This window comes from Falco naumanni, chromosome 1, assembly GCF_017639655.2.
Source record: "Falco naumanni isolate bFalNau1 chromosome 1, bFalNau1.pat, whole genome shotgun sequence".
In the NCBI taxonomy this organism is placed as follows: domain Eukaryota; kingdom Metazoa; phylum Chordata; class Aves; order Falconiformes; family Falconidae; genus Falco; species Falco naumanni.
In genome coordinates, this window is record NC_054054.1 from 76,605,899 (window position 1) to 76,628,250 (window position 22,352).

General features: G+C 39.4%; 1 protein-coding gene across 2 annotated transcripts in view; it reads right to left on the reverse strand.

Moving 5' to 3' along the window:
* GATB (glutamyl-tRNA amidotransferase subunit B) overlaps positions 1-3,142 on the reverse strand; it is a 43,057-nt gene extending 39,915 nt beyond the window's left edge. For both annotated transcript variants that reach the window (XM_040600183.1, XM_040600176.1), the window contains exons 1-2: positions 2,978-3,142; positions 817-967 (exon numbers count right to left, since the gene is read on the reverse strand). In XM_040600183.1, the coding sequence (XP_040456117.1) occupies positions 817-967; positions 2,978-3,117 (291 nt within the window). In that variant the 5' untranslated portion in view covers positions 3,118-3,142. The remainder of the gene's footprint in view (positions 1-816; positions 968-2,977) is intronic.
* Positions 3,143-22,352: the final 19,210 nt, after the last annotated feature.

Sequence of the window (22,352 nt, forward strand, 5' to 3'; positions counted from 1 at the left end):
ATTAAATACTTTGACCCCATTACAGTCTCTGCACGCTTGTTGCATGAAGCAATGCTGTCTACTCAGTATCTATTTTCACTGCATAGTAAAAGCTTACGTTGTACTTTTTAAACTATTATTTTTATATTAAACTTGTTAGATTCCCAGAGAATACAGCAGTAGTCATAGCCATCACAGTTATAATTAAGCTGTGACTTAAAAAATTTATTACATTGCCACTAATAAACCCCATTGCTAAGTGCTAGCTAGCTACTCTGACTCACTAGCCCACAATGTCTCTCACAGATATGTATTTTTTAATTGTTTTTCTCCAGAAATAGGAATGGTTCACACTTTCCTAAATCAGAAACTTTCTGCTTAGGAAGCAAAGTACCTTCATAGCGAGACATTCCAAATGACAGCTACTTAAACAAACACATGGCAAAGTAACATCAAATGGCCAGTCGGAAATCTAAGACGTTCTTCTCTCATAGGATTTTAAGTATCTCTCATATTTAAGGAATTTCCTGTGTGTCATACTAACCAAATACACCCACTCTGGCCTCAGAGAAATATTGGGATTCATTCAATATGTTGACAACAACAACGCCTTATTGTTTTCCTTTGTAGAGGATATCAAGTATTTGTAATGATAACTAGGGAGTAGGTAAACAGAAAAGAAATAGTACTAGGCATCTCATGTTATCAAACCAGAAAATAGAAAAATATGTAAAAGTAGTTCTATAGTTAAATCTTGGGAAAAACAAAATACTAGAAACAAACTCAAAAGTTGTCTGACATTAATCCTGACATAAATTGAGTTGAAGCATCACTTACTGGTAAAGTTCCTGGTAAAGAAGCATCAAAGAAAGATACCAAAGAGTTAGGAGGTGCTGCAAACTGGACTTGGGAACCAGAGAAAAGTTTTGAGTTGGAGCTAATCTGTGCATGAATTTCCAGACCCACAACTGGTACCCATGGAGCAAGACTGAAAAGGAAAGAGAAGGGAAATACAGATTAAATACAGATGACATTAAACCCCACAAACATATAAAAATACAAGAATTAAGAACTTTTCATTTACTCTTTTAATAGAAATTACATTGCAATTGTAAAAAAATGTAAATGATGTTGTAAATACATCTACATTTTAACAGCAAAAGTTCTGCTGCAATACTGGAGAACTGAGCCTAATCGACAATACATATATGGATGGATGGGACTGTACGGCAAAGTATCTTCATTATATACAGAAAATGCTATAAAAAAGAAATGTAATGGTCTGAAACTTTTAACTTTTCTTTACATGAGAAATCTTAAGAGAAATTAATGAGGCAAACTTGCATGGTGGATGAACCCTAATTTGGTACTTTGTGAAAATCACAGAATTGTCATAAATATCAATTACTTCTCAGGTAGTTTGATAAATCTCTAACAGACAGATGGCATAATAAATTACATGTTCTTTGTCAGCTAGCCACTTGCATGCTGGGAAAGGTGGCTCTCCAGAGCAGTGTTAGTAGCATATTAGCATAAACATTGGTAATCTGGTAATAGAGAAATCATCACTTCAACTAGAGAGCTACTGTTTTCAATGTATTCCACAGAATAAAACTTCTCCATATAATCTAAAAAGTAATTGCAATTCACACATCCATAACCTTTATACGGACAAGAGAAAAAGGTCACCTTTACAGTAGAAATTGCTTGACAGTTTCTGTAAGTAATTATCTGGCCTTGTACAAATGAAGTGGCACAAACAATATTTCAGAGATGAAATCACATTTCTATGGTAGAATACTTCAGCAGCATAAGTACCCAGATGCTATAGGAGATAAGCGAGCTATAGAAAAACATCAAATATATGTAGTGTTCCTTCCAAAGGTGAGCATAACACATTGCCAAGATTTCAGTTTGCCATCTGCCCTCCAACAGCTGAGGACATCGCTACAAACACCAAACTAGCGATGCAGTCTTAAATTGCTGCTTTAGAAGGATATTATAAAGGATCAAGGTTCAGACTCATAGAGAAACTAATACACTTTACTGAAATATAGTATTTTCCTCGGTATTTTTAACTATTCGTAAAAATGACTCAAGGCTTAGGAAAAAAAAAAAGGTGGGTTGTTTGTGATTTTTAATTTTGGAGACCAATTTATTTCATTGCTTCCTGTATTTTTTTAGAAATGCATCCCTGTCAAATCATGACATTAAAAATTACACCAGGCTTCACTCAATCAGTGTGTTGACTTACATACATAACAAAGATACGTGCACCAATGAGTCCTCTACTCCTACTATCAACACTGATGAGAAATCTCAAGTTTCTTGCCATGTTTGTTCAGGTTTATGTTTACTTGTGTGCCCAAAGTATCAGCAACACACTTTTGCCTATGTCTGCACAACTTCACTTGGGTGGTCAGCTGTGCAGAGAGATACCTCAGTCTTGCCAGAGAACATGAAAGCTTGTACGGGCCGTAACTTTCAGTTGCGGCTGGAATAAAACGCTCCATTCCAGGCACACATCAAAGTTGCACAGTTCTGTACTGAAAGTGAAAGCCTCCTTGGGACCAGGAAAACCCTTCAAAAAATAGTTATGAAAATTGGTGCGGCTCTTGCCGTTTAAAGCTCTAATTTACTTGCATTGTGCCTGGCTCTCACCGCAGCCGACTGTGCCCAAGGGACACGTCACTCCTGCTACGCCTAACACTGGTTTGGGGGTTCTGGGGAGGGATGCGAGCCAAGTGCGTGCCGAGGTGGCGGTGCCAGCCGCCAACAAGCTGTGGCGGCCTTACACCACTCAGAAGATGGTACTGCAAGCGGGCCCTTGCTACCACCACACCGCCTGCCCCCGCCCGCACCCGCTGCTGTCACACCCGACCCCGGCGGCGCGGAACCGCGCCCGGTCCCCGCCCTGCAGCGACGCCCCGAAGGCGGGACGCCCCAGCGGAGAGCCACCTCCACCGGCCCCACTCCCCACGCCTTCCCAGCACCCTACCCGCTCTTCCCCGCCGACACCGCCCCGCCTGTCGCGCTACTGGCGACAGCCCGCTGCCCATGGGAGGCGGGACCCCCCGCGCCGCACTGCCGCGCTCGCCGCCACAGCCCGCCGCACCCCCGCGCTACCGCCGCCGCCATTTTGACTCGCTGGGTGCCGGGCGGCTCCCGCAGCGCCCCCTGGGAAATGTAGTCCGGCGCGCGGGATGGCTGCGCGGAGCGGCGAGGGGAGGGGCGAGCGGACTACAGCTCCCGGCAGGCTCCGCTCCGCGCCCCGCCCTCCCGCGCAGCCGGGCACTTCCCGGGGCGGGGCCTGCCCGCGCGCGCCACCTGAGGAGAGCGGCTGCGGCGGGCGGGGTCGTGAGTTCGTGGCGCGGGAGCCTCTCCTGAGGCGAAGGGCCCGTGGGAGGTTCTGCAACTCCTCAGGGCAGCGGTGGGCGGCTAGCTGCAGGCACGCACCTCGCCTTCACCGGGCTCTGCTCAGCTTGTGGTGCGTGTGCAGCTTCCATCCCTCGTCTTGGCTGTGGAAAGGCCTCCCCTGCCTTCGTGGCTCAGTGGAATGGTGCTTTGTTACCAGGCAGGTTCAAGTCCTCCCACACTGCTCTCCTGCTTACAGCCTCCCCAGGGGGGTGTTTCCCCAGACACCCAAAAATCTGGTACCATTAGCACGGGAAGCGGCAGCATTACAATGTGAAGCAGCCTTGATATCTAGGTCTGCAGGTCCTCTGTCTATGCTAAAAGTGCTGGAACAAGAGACAGGGATCGCATCTGTGTCTTTCTTTTAGCTGTTGCTCAAAATGTCTTAAGGTCACATCCTCATTGGGGTTGTATATGGTTTTCCTTTGGGTTCACGCTGATAAAAAAACAGGTGCTATAATTTATAGATGCCATTTGCAAACCTTGGGCATCAAATGGTACAATGTCGTGTAGTTGAAATCTTGGATCTTAACTCTGTGTATGTAGAGCAGTGAGGTCCAATCTCTGCAGGGCCTGGGGGCGTTTTGCTTTACAAATGCATGATAATAAAGAATGCTGTCTGGGGCATATGCAAACATCTTAAGTGCTGTTTACACAGCTATGTTGCACAGACAGTAGAATTAACAGCCTTCTGTCCAAAGCCACAGGCCTGTGGAGCTTAAATGGGAATGTACATTAGCTGTTACTTATGTCATCTTTGCTCTATGTCAACTACTGCTAATAGAAGCTAATTGGTCACAAATATGAGTAAGATGGATTTTTTCCAGCAGAGGACAGTGGTGCACATAAGCCTTTGACAGTACCTTGCAACCTTTATACTTTCTTGTCTCCCCAAGCTCAAGTATGAGGTGCTGGGTGGTTCAGAGTCATGCGGAAGGTAATTTATCCAGCTAAGAGCATGTTTTATAATGGTTGTTCTGTAGCAGTAATTTTCTAATATATTTGTATTTTACGTGAGGTAATTAATGGGAGGCTCTTCAAAAGAGGAAACAGTTGAGAAAGATCTTCAGCAGACACTGATCACAGTTATTTATACAGTATAGCTTAGTTTAATTAGTTTGTCACATTCCCTTTCTTGGGGAATATCCCTCCTCCCTTGTACATCAAAATGTAATGAATACAAAATTCCTTTCCAGTAAAGAAGAACTGGCCACAGGCCATCTTGGACACGTTGTGGAGAATAAAAGAACATTGGAGTGGCCCTTTTCTTTCTATCCTGCTGTGAACCTCTTCATATATAAGGTAACCTAATCTAAAGCCTGTATAGCAGTCTTTAAGCCTATGGAATAGGTAAGAGGTTTTGATAATTTTGATGTGAGGGAAACCCCATTGTCTTTTGGCCTGGGGGTGGGGTGAGGCTATACAAGGTATTGTCATAAAGAATGCATTTCAGGCTGAAGCTTAAGTATATGATTATTATTTCCACAACAAATGTATTCCTTTAACAGTTATCCTCCATGAACTTTGGATTTAATTATCATGCAATACTTTTGTAGGGATTGACAGATCATTTCAACCCAGCTGTAAGGATAGGTTCTGAATATAGCTTTAAAATATTTTACTGGTGTAAAAATAGTAAGTTTTGGATTATTCTACTTTCTTTTAAGCCTGTTATCCTGATGTAATAGAAGATTTCAAAAGTAATCACTAAGAAGTTAAAACCTTATGAATATTAAAATCATGTTACTTAAAGCTTTACTCTGCCTTGATTGCATAGACTTCTGCCCTTTGTGCATATTATTTAGAAGGGAGTAGACAACACAGAGGGGTTGAAAACCACTGCATGCATCCCAAATGTTTCCCCTGGAACTTTTAGCTGTATGGATGTTGTCTTGCATCGAGAGGAGGGAAGTGCTATTGTTTGTGATTTAAATTGTCTCAATGCTATTTTAATTCCTTTCCCAGAAAAAATCCTATTAGAAAGACCTTTTTCTTTGCAGCCCTGTGCCAGTGACCAAGTAGGTAATACATGAAAGCTCAGACATCCATATACGGGAAGCTGATCAATCACAGACAAGCAGGGAATAATTGCCTTTCCCAGCAGCTTACTTTGAGGTAGGAAAAGCTGCATATTTGTTCCTTATATACCCTTGGCAGCAGTGTCTACTTTGCAGTGTATTTATAGATGATGTTGTGGCTTGGAATAGGAGTATCTCCAGCACTGCGTAAAGATTTGGACAACAATAGTTTGTTCAATATTAACTATGTAGACTTCTGTCTTAGGAAGGGGTAGACCTAGGGGACAGTTTGCTCTGAGTTTCTTACTCCTGTAGGAATTTAACCAATGCCTGAGAGGAAATTAGAATTTTGTAGAGGGCAGAGGCCCAACAGCATATCATTTTAAGCCCTAAACATGCAGTCAGGCCCATTTACTTGAAAGAAGATCCCTCTGAATTTCAGTTTATAGGGTCTGAGCTCTAAATTCTGCTTTCTTGCAAGCCACGTTTAGCATGCATACTTACTCCTTCTGTGGACACTGAGATCTCCTTTTGGTATAGCAGGGAACGGGGTATTCAGACGGGGGTGTTACAGACATCACAGGCTGCCTGCAGTGTCCGATTTCAGCATGTGAAACAGGGAACAGACAGGAACCTCGTTTGATTTTAAAGTGGAGGGTGTGGCTTTTGGAAGAGCAGACACCTAGTTTATCACTTAGTCAGACATTGCCCTACAAGGAAGGGTAATGAAGAGGATTGTTAAGTTTGGAAGCAAACTATAAGGGATGTTTTCAAACTTTTAGGCCCCCAAGATCACCTGTGTACTTCGAAAGCTTTTTTTCCTCTATACATATAAAGAGAGAAATTTACTTCTTTTACTGCATAAGGGAAATTATTTTCAGCCTGATTAATTCAATTTGTCCATCTGCCAATAATGGGTGATGGCAAATACAAAAAAATGTACTTGATATTGCTGGAAATACCCTGGAAAAGGGTGTTTCTCTTGACTACAGGAGACAGTATTTAGTGAGCTAATAGAGCTGCCTTTTATGAGCTGCTGGCTTTATCTGCATGCATGCATGCAGTGATAATTTGGTAACATGAAGGGCCTCATAGTTTGAGGGGTCTCGTATAAAGTGTGTTATTGTGTGAAATTGCATCAGTTTCTATCGACAGATAGTGCCATTTATATTTTATTTCATAAAATTGTTATTACTCATGAGCTGAAAATAAGGGCCAGGCTCAGCTAGGAAAAAACCTGCCCTAATAAATAGATATGCATAAGCAATTTCTGTAAACAGCAGTGGAAATAGAAAAGTAACATGCAGGTACAGGTATTACTGCAGAAGGTGTGAATTCACTGTTTGCCAGAGGCCATGTTGTGGGAAAGAACCTATATCTTTTATTCAGCCTTGAGAAACCCTTATACTATGGCTCTTCTGTACTGTTTTTAACTTGGTATGTCATACCCAGGAATGCTGCAACAAACAAGTGACTGCACCTGTGATTTAAGTCAGGTGTTGGCAATCTTGAAAACTAGCATTTTGGTACCTGGTATACTCCTTATGTCTCAGGACACTGAGTTAGTTGGCAGTAAAGTGGTTACTGGGCTTAATGTAGCAGGGGAGTCTTGCAGCCTATTCCCTGAAGGTAAAGCCAGTGTTTGAAGGAATTCAGCACTGCTAATGCTGTCTTATGGTGAGTACTACTGCTAATCCTATGGTTTAATAAATTAAACTCTTCTTTTTCTAGTATGAAGTTCAGCTGTTATAGGCATAACAGGTTTTCGTAGTATATTGCTTCCATATTGGTATTGTTATCTTGATTAAGTTATCAGAAAATTTGTATTATGAGTCTATGTTACCTTTGGTATGATTTCTGTCTGCCTAGGGATTAATTTTTTTTAGTTGGAAATCAGTATGACTCCTTTTGGCTTGGACTTGTTACCATATACAATGTTTTCTAAATGCCTGAGTTGTAGTTCAGGATTCATGTCACGTTTATATTTAGATGTAGTTTGGTCTATAAGGAATATCTTTTCATGGTGGCATACTTTCACAGTATTTTTCAAGCAATGGGAACTACATTTGGAAACAGCACAGAGTAGGCTAAAGTGTCTAGATTAGAGAAGAGTCCATAAACTTATTTTATGAATCTCATGCATGTACTGTCTGTGATGGAGCATACAGAAGAAAGTAATTGATAATATTTCAGCTGATCTAAAATTTACTACTGTATTTTCTTTATTTGTATTGTCATCTGCAAGAGAGCCTTTAAAATGTTTCTCCAGCCTTTAGTTTTCGCTTTGTTCCATATAGTAAAGAACAAGGAAGGTTGGAGAAAAAGCCTGTGGAGGTGAGACTGATTTGTTCCTGTGTTTTATTACTTTTTGCATTGCATTGTGTATTGTGGGTTTTCTATTTACAGTTTTCAACTGAAATTTCAAAAAGCTATGCTACACCTGAGGCCTGTTACTTCCTAAATTAAGAGCCACAACTCTTGTTGCAGGCTATCTATGACATATATCTAAGTCAGGGATGTAAGATTTCAGCATCATATGGTTTCACATAACCAGTACTTGAACAAGAAGTTCCCACCTTGACCCCAGGATAAGGGAAAGAGCTAAATGCTGTTGTACAAAGAACAAGACTAAATCTAATCTTTTGTTTCTGAAGGTAGCCTGACATAGTCTTGATGCTTGTCAAAATATCTAATTTTAGACAAACTATACCTTCCAAACTGCACTTGAGGTATAGATTGTCCATTCTGATATCCTCCTAATTGTTAGATGGTTTCAGTTTCATATACTCATTTATAAGATTCCAGCTGACAGCCCCACCCCAGGAACAAATAGACACAAAGATCTATTTGTTAAAGAAGAAAAAATTTAGTTCAACAGTCTAAGTGGGAATACACATCAAAATGTTTTCCCTGACTAAGATATAGCATCAATAATCAACAAAATCTTCAATTATTATTGATTTCTCTGCCATGAATAAAGTGAAGAAATTGTTTGAAAGAGTTGTCAAGCAACATTATGCTTGGAGGAAGGCAGTTTAAAATTATATTCGTTTAGTCTAAAGTTAATTTTTTAATCAAAACCTATCCAAAGATCGTCTCAAGTGTTAAATCCTGCCAAGGCGCTGCTTTTCAGCGAGGGATTTCTTTAAACCGCGAGATTACTTGTAGGTTGAAGCCAATTTGAAGAGGTTATATTTTAAAAGAAAACTGTATTTCCAGAGCCTTAGCATAGTGCTTCTAGGGGCTGCCTTCATTGTTCTTAGCGCTAAGGATTGTTCTTAATTGTCTGAAGCGGTAAGGATGTGAACTAAAACCATTGACCAGATGGAACTTTGTGATTAATTGCTGCACTAGAAGTATAGAATAAATGTGAATAAAGGAGAAGAAGGAAAATACTGCAGATAAATGCTCAAAGGCTTTGAACAAGGTTCCAGATCCTGAAGTGAGACAGCCCTGTCTCACCTTTTTTCTGTGGAATACCACAGCCTGTGGTTTTGCTTGTTCGGGATTGATTTATAGGGGTTATTTGTTTTCAAGAGTTTTTGTATATTCCTTGCCTTCAAATGTATACACCTATACTTTGTGTTATGCATCACCCAAGCGGGCTTGAGGAACACAAATTAAACCCTTATCCTGCTGGATGTGATGTCTTTACTCTGGGACATAATTTTACTTTTTTTTTTTTTTTAACTTGCGTAGTTGCACTGCTGCCCTCATCTTCCCACACTGCTTGTGGCATTTGAAGCAAAATCTGATTTATGTTCTGCTTTTTTTTTAAATAAGTGACAAGAATGTCTGTGGTGTGTGTTTGTTCCCCCCCCCCCCCCCCCCCGTACAGTATTTATGCCATACCTGTGTGTTTGATAACTTCTCTTATAGTGAAATAAAAAATGTGAACATTGCATCATCTTGAGAATGAAAAGAAAGTAGCAGTGTACCCTTGAAGTTATTCATCCATCTCACAATTTAAGTAATACTTATTCCTGTATAAATGCCAAATACATACTGAGTGACAAGTGAAATACAGAATAAAGTAAGCACTACTATTCAGTAATTAGATGGAGGGATGTGGTTTGGGGTTTTTTTTGTGTTTTTTTTTTTTTGTTGTTGGTTGGTTGGTTTTGTTTCTTTCTGCAGACTCAGGCTCATTGCTCTTGAGTCCTGGTTATTATTTCTCCAAGGACCTGGTAAAGATAGTTAGATAGTCACAGGTGTTAACTGAGAGCTTGTAAATAGAGCCATATTGTAACAGCTTGGAGGAATGAGTACCTTTGGGTACAAAACAGGACAGAACACACAGCAGCAGCACAAATGTATTTCCTCTTTCATTACTTACATATCTAGTATCCTAATGGAAAAGACCGCTAACAAAGTTGAAGCACGTTTTTCATCTAGTGTCATTTATTCTGTCCTTGGGCTTTCTGTGGCACCATTAGTTCATGCTTACTGATGTGAACTGCTGCCCACCAGTTCTGACTAACCAGAATTGTTTTTATTTTGTTTTGAACTGGTGACCTAGTTGCTCATGGGATAACTTGGCCCCTTGAAGACTCTTGGGTGGTGTTTTGTACATACTGTATCACAGAGTTTCTGTTTTCCAATTTATTATTTAGAAAAAGTATGAATAATTGTGCATTCTTGTGGGCAACAGCTGTATCAAAGCCATATGCCAGTGTGTAAAATACATTGATAGTAGAATATCTCTTTTGCTGTTATTGTAAAGGTAAGGAAAAGAGGAAGGTGCTGGTTTTGAGGGGGTTGGGTGTGGCGTTTTTTGTTTGGTTGTTTTTTTCCCCATCATCTCGGATTAGTTGGAATTCTTCCATTGTGGAAGTGAAATTCTCTGTGTAGTAACTTCTACTAACTGATCAATCGTATTAACTGCTTTGGGACTGAGGTGCTTCAGTAACTGATTAGTAAATTGCTGTCTGAAGCCAGAATGTAAGAGGTGTTGTGTGCTCTGCACATATTGGGGCAATGGCTCATTAAGTTTTAATAATCTTTGAATAATGTGATCTTTGAAGTTTATATTTCCTCCTTGTGTTGTCCAGCATGTGCAAGGGTTTCAGTACAAGTTAGTAATAGCACAGTACACCTTGTGTCAGAAGGCTGCTTCTACAGGCCTTGTTCAAACAAAATTCTCAGGGACTTTTGGGATTGATCCCAAAACTGCTGCTAAAGCCAAACCAAAAGAGCTAGCATGTGTTAGATAATTGCAGTAATGCCTTTGCCTAAGGGACTTCAGAGATCAACCTTTTTAGCTTTGCTATATGCCCTTCATCTCTTTCCTCTCTACGTATTAGCATTTATAGTATGATAGCACAGCTTTATCTATTCTAGCAGTGTTTCCTCTCTCCTGATGGTCATTGTAGTGGCCTAAGTAGTGGTAATGGCATATGAATGCGTTGCTGGCTTTTGTTCTAACAATACTTCTAATGTCTCTTCTTTTCTGGCTTTTTCTGCTGCTTAGTAGATTAAAGCAATACATAAGTGATTGCATAGGGAGCCTTTTTTCATCACGGTAGTATCAGTATGAGAAGTGATAGTTTACCAACTCACTAGACAATTTGTATGTTTTTAATGAACGTACAGAAGAACTTTTCTGCTAGGCCAGGCATGCAGCAGCAACTGTGTATTGAAATGTATGTGATGTACCTGGCTTCAACGGGCATGCTCTGGGTTACCACTTCCTGTGTTACTGAGATGGAAATTCAGAGAGATGTTATTTTGAATAGATATGCAGTTGCCTTATGCATGGATAAAAGAAATACATCTGTGTATCAAGAGATTTTATTTTTCCAATTGTGATCTGCTGTCTCTTGGTAATAGATAGGAACTGTAGTTCAGGGAGCGTTTTGTTACTGCTATATGAGTCATGCAAAACTTACTATTTCTTTTAGGTTCATAGAGGGAGAGATTTAACTTCCTCTTGGAGTCCTCTTCCCCAAAGCATGTCTGTTGTTTTTCTTACAATATTCTGAAATGTGGAATTAAGCATTAATTGGAAAAAACGCTGCACAAAACAAATGGACAGAAATTAAAACAAATAGTACTATTGGCGCTCTTTGAATGGAAAACACAAAGGACAAGAACAGTACAACAAGCTGCATTCTGAAATAGACAGGTATGGAGATACTGTATTGTAAGTATGTGTATATAGCGTTTGGTAATACAAAGTAGCTTATACCCTCAATGAAAAGGGGTAAACTACCTTCCATGGTAGTTTCTGCATGAATTCTGTTGTCTTGTAGTTACACGGTCTTGTTTGTGGTCAGGTTTATTTGGTCTTTCCTGATCACAAAATGTCTCCAACTGTTTCATTTTAAAATTCACTTTTATTGTTACCTGCAGAAAGCAAAGGCATACATTAACTCAGGGTGATTTTACTCTAACTTAAGGAGAAGAAAGAATGTGAAAATTTTTATGCAAAATACAGTCAATGTATCTGCTAACCTCTTTAGAACTGAACACAAGATGAATTTGTTGTCTCTTTGTACAAAGAGCACTTGAAAGATTTGCAAATGCATGGTAATAAATAAGCAGCACATTGTGAATATGTCTTTCAGGGGCCAAGGAATAGCTTAAATACTATTTAAAATGGTGGTTGATATGAAACATTTCCAGTTGGATCATGTATAGAGTAATTAATTTTGACAAGTTAATTTTGAAAGTGTCCAATTAAGCTACTAATAACCTATCCCTTCACAGTGTGACTGTATTCACAAAGATATTCAGGCTTGCATTCCTATTACACCTTTAAGTATGGCTCTGAATCCATGCAATGTGAATTCATTGAAAGGGCAGTTCTTAGTGTTGAGAGTTTGAATCCCCCAATCCAAATCACAAGACTGGCTTAAATCAAGAGGGATCTGAGGTGGTGTTTTTTCTTTTTTTAGGTGGTAGTGTTTCTTAATTACGTGGCTTCTATTTTTTTTTTCAAGCTGTTAAGATTTGTATCCTCAGTTTTGAATTTACACTCATTTTAACAATATAAAATCAAATTTAGGTGTAGTTTCTGATGAAGCCACCAGACTCCCAAAGCTGGGACTTTAAATGGGACATCAAACATCAAAATGTACCTTAGAATTAGAAGATACAGAACTAGTAACTCTGTACAAAAGTTATAAAGTAAGTATAAAGAGAGTATGGAGTATCAAAACTTTGAGATTCCAGAATGGCACTAGGCATTTGTAGTTGATAATGAAAGCTGCTGATAGAAGTAGAAATAAACGAAATCAGGAGCATGTTGTGATTATTCAAAAAGTTCAAGGGCATATGTAACCTGCTTCAGTCAGGTGTATGGTTTTTAGGAATTAACTAATAATATGCATTAAAGATGGACATTGGCTTCTAGAAACTTTTAAAAAAGAACTTTAAGAAATTTAGTATCCAGTGCTTATTCTTTGAGTGAGCAGAGCAGGATTAGGGAACTGCCACGCTATTAATCAAGGTAATGATTATACCAAACTGAAAACTCAAGGGACCAAACTTACTAGGCTCTGGGCAGGTAATTTACATGATGTGCCCTGGTGTTAGTGAGGCGAATTCAGCAAGGTGTATGATAGTAATGGTAGCTAGTGTTTCCTTTCAGTAATGTATCCTGGTTTTCACTTGCGTGGAAATGTCTCCAGTGCTAATGGGACCAGGTCAGAGCATAGCTGAACCTTTATGGTTCTTTGCTGCTGACACAAGTCAGTTCTAAATCACTCTGAGGAGAGAGAGAAGCATGTTCATTGCAGACATGACTGAAAACCTAGACTAATGCTTTTGGACTTACCCCGCCCTCCCACCTCCCTCTTGCAGGCCTACTGCTCCAACTTGAGCAGGATGTTGATTTAGCTACACACACATCGTCCCTTGCCTTCTGCTTAAATTGACATGGGTGCTCTCACACAGACTCAGGTACCTACATAGCTCTTTCCAGTCAAGACTTAAGTGCTTCTGAGTTCTTTCAGTTCCTTTGCCTGTTTTGAAACTTAAGCTATAAATGGATCTTCACAGCAGGTTTCACACAGGGATCTAGATATCAGGTTGTATCATTCCACACACACATATTTGGATTAATTTACTATCTGTTCTGCAGCTCTCACACTGACGCCTGTTTGAACACAACAAAAGCCTAGCTTCCCCTTGCGTGGCTGGAAGTTGCTAACATGAGAGGAGGGGCAGGCCAGGCCAGAAGAGCACATGTTGGGAAGGATCATTTGAAGTTTTGAACATGACTTGGATTTCTAGGATTGACGGGTGAGCCCAGCAGATTTATCACCAAGTTTCATTAGTGCCACCCAGCAATGCAGTCTGTAAGCAGCAGTGATTCTTTTTTCCCCAGACTCTGTATAGCTTGACTCAGAAGCTCTGTGCTTTGGAGAAGACCCTCCACTATAACTCACAAAGTAGCTCAGGATGCCAAGAAACCTCATCTCCCCTAAAGCTTCTGAGTTTATGTGCATCACACACACTGCTACTTAAGTACCATTGACCTAGGCTTCCTAAACATGACTTATCTAATGCTATTTATCTACCTACTTACTAAACCAAAAAAAATGTGACCTTCAGTATTTGTCCGCTGGGCTATTTGTCTGAGATTAATTTTGTAAGAGATAGCTAAAAATCACTTTATATATTGGCTTTCATATCCAACTGTGGAATTATCCAGAGGATAATAGTAATATAAATCTTCCACCCAGATTTTACAGCATTATTTCTCTATTTTTTTTTTCGGCACAGTTACAGCAGGTCTGATTCAGGTTCATGTTCTCTCTTGCATCATTGCTTCTATATGATAAAATAACTCCAAAAAGTATAGTGTTCCAGGGTACACCTCTGTTGACCTCTGTTTTGGTGCAGATAATGTGGTAACTGCTGACCGGTAAAACAAACATATACTGGTTTTAGTATAATTACCGTTAGCTGAAGCAAGAAAACTTCCCTAAACTCCATTTGAAGGACAGCCTTTGAAGCAGCAAATAAGCAGAACTCCTGTGTCCTGAGTTTCAGTGACAAAAGCATAAATGATGCAAAAGAAATACATTTTGGAGAGGCATTCGAAAGAACATTAAACATTTTTCTGGGTAGAAAAGCATGTTCAGATAGTGCAGTCTTAAGCAGATTGTCCCGAAGTTGGTGTGAGAAAGCTGAAGAGGTGGTAAGGTTTTGGCTGAAGAAATAAAGCATTATTAGTGTTACTCTGAGTGTTGGCAATGCAGGGCTTCAGAAAACTAGTTAAGTACTATTGCATGAAAATGTAATTTAAAACGAACCTGATGCTTTTCAAAGTTATAATGGAATTCAGATTGCTTCTCAGCAGTCCTGTACGTTAGCAAAGTGCAGATGTAGCTGAATGTTTGGGGTTTTTTTCTGTAATCAGGGGCAGCAAACAGAATTGTGGTGCAGTTGAAGCTTGGTTTTCATCGATGCTAGTTTAAATCAAACCTTGATCTAATGAGGACAGATCATTACAGCCATATAAAATGAATGTAGTCTAGGCTTGTATCCAGTCCAGAAAGTCTGTTCATTGGGTAGTGGATTTTATGAATGGGCTGTATGCGTTCTGGTGCCTGGTAGTAAGCTGCTGAATGCAGTACCTGGTGTCCTATTGCTTGGGCTGCATCCTGCTTGGACTATGACTTGCCACAGCAATTATTAGAGCTGTAATACAGTAATTGTGTACCGTGTGTTGTGTGTTTGGTTTTGATGTCTAGATTCAAAGATGTTTTAACCTTCAGTTTCAGAGTTTGTTCACGTATTTCATAAATGCATCATTAACAAAATTTAGTACTCTCATTGTACTTCCTATCTTATGTCACTGCACTAGTATTTAATTAATCTTCATTTCATTAGTTATATATTCATTAGCGTAGGCAAACACTTGGGGCTGGATTCATCGTCCATGTAATAGGTGGTACAATTATTTAAATGCAGGAAAAATTGCTCTCTAGGGTATTTAAGTGAGGGGGGAGTCTGATTTACATATTGGGAAAATTCAGGGCTAGCCAAAGAGTGGCTGACAACCCATTCAACCAGGCTGGAGTTAAAATAGAAGGAAAATACAGTCAGCAAGGAAATACGGTTTATTGAAATCTTTGTGTGTATACGGGCCTTTAGAGAAGTTCCCTAGGAAAGAAAAAGTGAGTACCCTAGCTGTTCTTCTCTTCTGCAAGAGGGAACTAAATAATGTCTTACAGTCTGACCCAATCTGAGTATAGTCACCATGTGAATCTCTATGAAGGCGACGGAGGCATTGTCACCTCTGCTACCAGGTCTTGGGGGCAGGCAACTTCTACTGTATCTGCTGTTTTCTTCCCCTGTGTATCAAACATAAACGCCATCTTTACTCTAGTAGAGAATGAGGCATGTGTCCATGCTTTGTTTGGTGTATTGGTACAAGCCACAGAAGTGTAGGTTTGTGCTGATGTGCTGGGCTGTGAGGAGGGCTGGCTGAGATAGTCATGGTTCTGCCATCCTGCCCAGGATTCCAGTTGCGCTGCTTCTGTGCTTGCTCCAGCGATAGAACAACCTGTTCACTTACTTTATGCCTTGGCATAATCGTGTGAAACTAATAGTGCACTCATCCTTTCAATTCAGTGAGATTGAGGTGTAAATTACTACTCCTTATATGTTGTTTGACTCTGTCCTTCACAAAAGTAGATGAAGTTCCAGATGTTAATAATAGTGTTTGTGTTGAATCGTTACCTCGTTCCACAGTTGATCTCAAGGACGGAGGAAAAAATATTTTGGGTCAAACCCTTCAGTCTTTTCTAACCTGGGTAATTCCTTAATTGCACAGGTAGTCCCATAAGATTTCATTCTAACAGACTATTCACTCAACTGGTCACTTACCTTAAAATATTTTTTTAGAAAAAGCTTATAGCAAGATTTTAAGATCAAATAAGCAGAATCAGCAATCCAAATATACAGGCCAAACATGGCAAGTTAATATTATAATTGTATGAAATTTTGTAATATTCCTCCTACTGGAGTCTGTAGGCATCCTATTGGTTGCCAGTTCATACTGGAAGATAAATAACACGTTTATCTAAAAGGTTAATCAGTACACTGGTGCAACAGTTATTTTTATGAAGAGGAAGACCCCCAGAGACTTCCTGCCAGTGTGCAACACTTCCAATAATTCTGTTATTTATTACTAAGGTATTTGCCCCAACTGCTCCAATACTTATTAATGCTATTGCGCTACCCATTAATAACCTTTTTCATTAACTTCTTATCTATCACCCTCTCCTCCCACAAATAAATACTAGAGTTGCTAAATCACGTGTAAGGGATGAAAATATTCTTAAATGCTTTGAGAAGGGAGTCAGGTTATCTGTTCAGTGTGCTGTGATTTATTTGACAAATGAACACAGAGGAGGATAGGGATGCAAATATTGCAGTGTTCTTGCTTTCTCACTTTTGAAATTTCTCTTTCTTAATTTCCTTTGTTTCAGTTCCTAAACACAATTAGTATATGCCTGTATGTGTCAGGTGCAAGGTGATGTGTATGTCTTCCTAGAATTTACGTAGCTTTTCAAATTTTTTGAAAGAGAGAAATGAAGGACAATACACTGAATAAGTTGACAGCTTTGATGTATTGCTTCTCAGCTGTAATAATGCATAGCTTTGGTTTAGCAAGAATATTCTCAGGCCTTTACCAGCCCTCAAGAAGTCTTACAGCGGATTGTACTTCCTAAATTATTACTTTATTCTTTAGACTACTTTTTTTCCTCATGAATTCAGGTATTTTCTGTAGGATTTTTATCCAATAGATATTTTTTTTCTGCTGATACTAGGTATTATTTTTGAGTCCTCAAACCTGGCAGTTCTGCTTGCAACAGGTTTCAGTGGGTGAATGAACACTTGCACTACCCTAGGCCAGAAAGTGGAGATGGGCTTAAATGGGAAACAGTTACGTGCTATTTTTAGTTTACACTTTGAAAAGGAAGAGTGGTAGCTGATGCGTTACTTGTGCTGAATAGAGTTATGTCACTTACCTTTTAGCCTACATTTATGCTTAGAAGTGGCACATCTGCTTTTCATACTGTACTAAAACAAAGAAACATAACATTTAATTCATATTTGTGATCCAGTGTAACCACCAGATTCTTCCAACAGAACTGATACCTAGCAAGCTGTTCTCCATTGTGCCTTCAGTAGTTCATTGTTCCTGCCTCAGTGAATGAACTTGTGATATGAACACTTTCCAATCACTATTAGAAGTTATGTAGTTTTTCTTAACAGACTAATTGTTCTGCTTGAGAGAAGACAAGTTCTACCTCTTTTCCTGTAATAGAAATAATTGCAATACAGAAATAATTTTTATATGGTAATTGAAAGAATTAGATAGTGAACCAGTCTTCTGTAGGGGATTTTTCTGGGATTTAATGCTGTTGTAGTCCATTTGACTTCTCAGTAGCACACTAAGATTTCTCTTTTGAGTAGTGTCGTTTTTATTTTTTTTCCCCACTCTGAAATATTTGGAAGAGACTTGTTTTGAAAATCTGTTTTTGCAAACTTACAATGGTCTTGCAGTCAGAAGTGATGATTTCAAAATTTCCACAATATGGTTTCTTCTGTCACATCCAAAATAATCTGTTAGAATTTCAGAAGCCTATAGAATCATCTGATAGAATTTCAGAAGCCTATCGAATTTTAGGCATGCGATGATCTTTTAGCTGATTTTTCTGCAATTTCGTTTTCATGATGTTCCCTTATAGGATTGAAATATGAGTGTAGATTTGAATGTTAGCATTTGCATGTGTTGAAGAGTTGCTTTTAGAGAGAATCAATCTTCTATATGGAAAACAACAAAAAGAGAGAAATGGTTAGCAAAGAGGACTCTAATGGTCTGGAGTTTGTGCAGGAAAGCGAGCTCTGCCCATCTGGCCAGGGCACTTGAACTGCATATGATAAATAAATTGTAAGACCTCCTTTGCCCAAAGTTCTTGAGAAAGCATCACAGTGCAAGCTGGTAAGTATGGTTGACTAGATGGAAAGAATATGACCTCCTCCCAGATCTTCGCATACATAAACTTCATTCAGAGGATTGACTTTAGAAAGAGAAAGAAGAGCAGCAGCTCTTTATTCCCCTAAGTAGTTCGTCATTGTTGGTTTTAAAGAATGCTTTAATGAGGAAGGACTGAAGTGGTGCCAGTTGTCGCAGGAGTGACAACCAGGAACTGTCCAAAACTTAAAACGCTTTCTCCTTTCTCAGTAATTTGGATATTTCCATCAGCATCCTTGATCACTAAAAAACTGTTATTTTGAGACCTCCGTAGGGATCAGGATGTGTGACATCTTGACTTTCACTGTCAAGCTGATCTCCAGATCAGAGACGGTGATGCAAGCTCAGGAGACTGATGTGGATTATTAGTATTTACTTTTACTACTGTGATCCTGTGGATTACATGAAAAAGAACCACAGCAATTGTGAAATTCAGTGACTGGTTTGCATATATTTTTGCATAATTGCAACAATAAAGATTGAGGTAAGATGCAATAAATTGTCCTAGTGATGATTTTTAAAGCACCATCTGTGGCCTGATATTTCTGGGTCTTTAAAATTGGTATTGTTCAGAAATCTGTTGCGTGGCATACAGGTGGCTCATTCTGTATATGCCTGATAATCAGCAGTAGCCTATATTGGTGGGGGATACCTTCACAATGACAGACAGTGGTACTTGGCGGGTTTTGGAACAGAAGCACTCCCCCCCCAGGCTATAACATAGTATTTTACTTTGCTTGTCAATTTCCCACAAGACCAAGTGTCCTGAAAAGGGCAAACAATAAACCAAATGCTTTTTATTTGGCTTCATGTATTTGAACACAACACAGCAATCTGATATAATTGATTCAATTCCACTAAGTAGTATATGATGATGATGATGCTCTAGGTGCACTGTACAGGGAAAACAGTAGGAAGAAAAACATGCTAGTGCCACGTCCTTTTCTAGTGACCTTCAAAGCTGATAGATCTGTTACTGAATCTTAACCCAAAACCCCAACAACAGAATAAACAAAAAGAACATCCCATTCCACCCAACGCTCCAAAACAAACAACCAAAAAAACCCAACCCTCAATCTGTTAAGAGTAAATCCTGGATCCCCTAAGACGTTACCCAAAGTTGATGTCAAGGAATCCATATTTAATGTGTATACCTTTGAGCCCTCAGCTCCTTCTGTTAACTTTTATTCCTTTATTGGGCCAAAATCAGCATAAGTAATCTCACTTATTTTGTGCCATTTTTACAAGCAGAGCCTTATAGGGTGGTAGCTGAGTAGAGAGAGAAAGAAGTTCTTATTACAGGGGATTTGAAAGAGATGTTAGCATTTGACCAGTTATCTTCATAGGGGCTGTTTTTGTAATCAGTAGTTGTCCTTGCTGTGGTAGTGAGAATTATCACCAAGGAGTATATGCTATGCCATCAGCTAAACCTTCCAGCACCTTCAATTAGGAGATGCCCCCACAGGAAGCCTATTACTAGGAAGGCAGGGAATATCTTATAGGGAAAGCAAACTTTAAAATGTTGATTTTACTGCACTGTTGTGCAGTGGCAGTACTTTTTAGTCAACGTGACATCCCGTTGTACTTGAGTCCATGTAAAATAGCGCATTGAAGTGCCAGGCTGAAAAGTGCCATTTAAAGATATGGTGTGGCCAGTGCAGAATTTGCAAGTAGTGTGTGTTATGTTGTGGCTCATGACTATTATCCCCAGTAATCCTAGATCTCAGTATTTTGCAATTTTGGCATTTGCTATGGCTTTTACTTACAAGAGCAATACTTTGTTCTATTCATATCTCACCCATCACTCCTGGGGACTTATTAGTCTGTAGTATCAGTAACATAAATGTATTTCTGTCATATGTTAATGAGATGGAATTTTATAGCATTAAACAAAAGATGCATGTTGATACGAGCTTGAAAATGTTTCTCTTCCAGTTTAGCTAGGTTTTCTTATTTACAAGGAAAACATTAAAACAAGCAAACAAACCCAACCCCAGGCCCCCAAAATTCAATAGTATTTGTCCAGAGCCTATCAGTGACCTATTGAAAAACTGTACTTTTAGGATGCTTCATTAACAGTAATTAGAATTCATGTTGTATAGTCAATTAGAACACAGTTACTCAATGGAGTGTTCCCCCTTTCCCTACCTCCCATATATGCCTTAAGATAGTGAATGAGATGAATGTATGATGGGACTATATAGGACAGTAAATTCTAAGACCTATAAAAGGAAGGATTTTAGTAAAAGGCATTTGTTCACCTATATAATCTGAACCCCTTTGTACTGTTTGGAGTGTGTTTCCTTCAGCTACAAAAGCTAACTCCATTATCACTTTTATTTGGAAAATATTTCAGATTCCACTGCTTTCTGCCCTCAAGTTACGTTTTGACTTGTTTATGCTAAAGCTTGATTCAGTAGTTTCTGAAATTAGTATGCTGCTAAAAAGGATGCATGAGGCTGAAGTCTGTAACAAAAACCGGTGGAAAAGATTAAGGATTTACAAAAGCAGGGTGAAAAGTCTTGCAGAAATCTTTATTGTAGGTAACCTTAGTTCATTGCAGAATAGAAACTATGGAAAATAGCATTAAATCCTGCAATGATAAGCAGCAAGTGCTGAAGATTCTGTATTGTATAATTGTCTTTAATCTTAAGAACTGTTTTAGCTTACTTCAAGTTGTCTTGGTTTCAGCTGGGATAGGGTTAATTTTCTTCTTAGTAGCTGATGTAGTGCTGTGTTTTGGATTTGGTGTGAGAACAATGTTTATAGGACACTGAGGTTTTCAGTTGTTGCTGGGTGAGGGTTATACCAAGTCAAGGACTTTTCGGTTTCTCAGGCCCTGCCAGCGAGAGGGCTGGAGGGGCACGGGGAACTGGGAGCAAACACAGCAGGACAGGTGACCTGAACTAGCTAAAGGGATATTCCATACCATAGGATGTTGTGCTGAGTATATAAACTGGGGGAAGGAAGAGGAAGGGGAGGGGCATCTGGCATTATGGTGTTTGTCTTCCTGAGTAACTGTTATGCGTGATGGAGCCCTGCTGCTGATGGGAAGTGGTGAATGAATTCCTTGTTTTACTTGGCTTTTGCATGTGTGGCTTTTGCTTTACCTGTTAAATTATTCTTATCTCAACCCTCGAGTTTTACATTCCTTTCCAATTCTCCTCCCCACCCCTCTGGGTGAGGGGGCAGTGAGCAACGGCTGTGTGGTGCTTGGTTGCTGGCCAAGCTTAAACCATGACAGTCCTTTTTGGCCGATTTTTTTTTTTTTGCAGTGTTTCATTTCAGGTCTTTTGCTATAGGCTTTAGCCAAAACCCTTTAAAGTCAATGAGACAGTAATGTTTCACCTTTACATCAGTCGGCTTTGGAGGCAATACTATGACTCATGAGGCTCTGTGGAGTTCTTATTATTGCACTTGACTGATAATACAGTGGCCATTCAAGTAGCCAGGAATTTAAACAGATTCTGAAAAATGAAATTCTTCTCAGCTTGCACACAATAGAAAACCAATTTGGATTTATTTTTTAATGTTTTACCTTCTTTATAAAGATGTTCTTTGGGTGTGATTTGTACCATTGCAGATAATGCAATGTGTATCAGGCAACGCTTAAACTTCAGTACCTGTCTGTATTATTTTATGTGAAGATTAAATCCTTAGCTCACTTGCCCATGCTTGTTTTTGGTCATAGCCTTTTTAGCAGTCTATAACTCAAAATAAAAAGCAGTGGGGGAAAGGAGATGCAGAAGACTTGCAAATACTCAAATGTAAAAGGCCTCTCTGCAGACTGATGCTGCTGCCATGTTCAGGAAAGGCTACATTTTGTGCATATGTTCTTTTTTAGACACTCACAGTACTTGGTTCCTGTGCCTCAGATTGTTCTGACATCCCATGCATTCATGAGAAAGAAAGATATTATTTTATTGAAGGAATGTCACTTACCA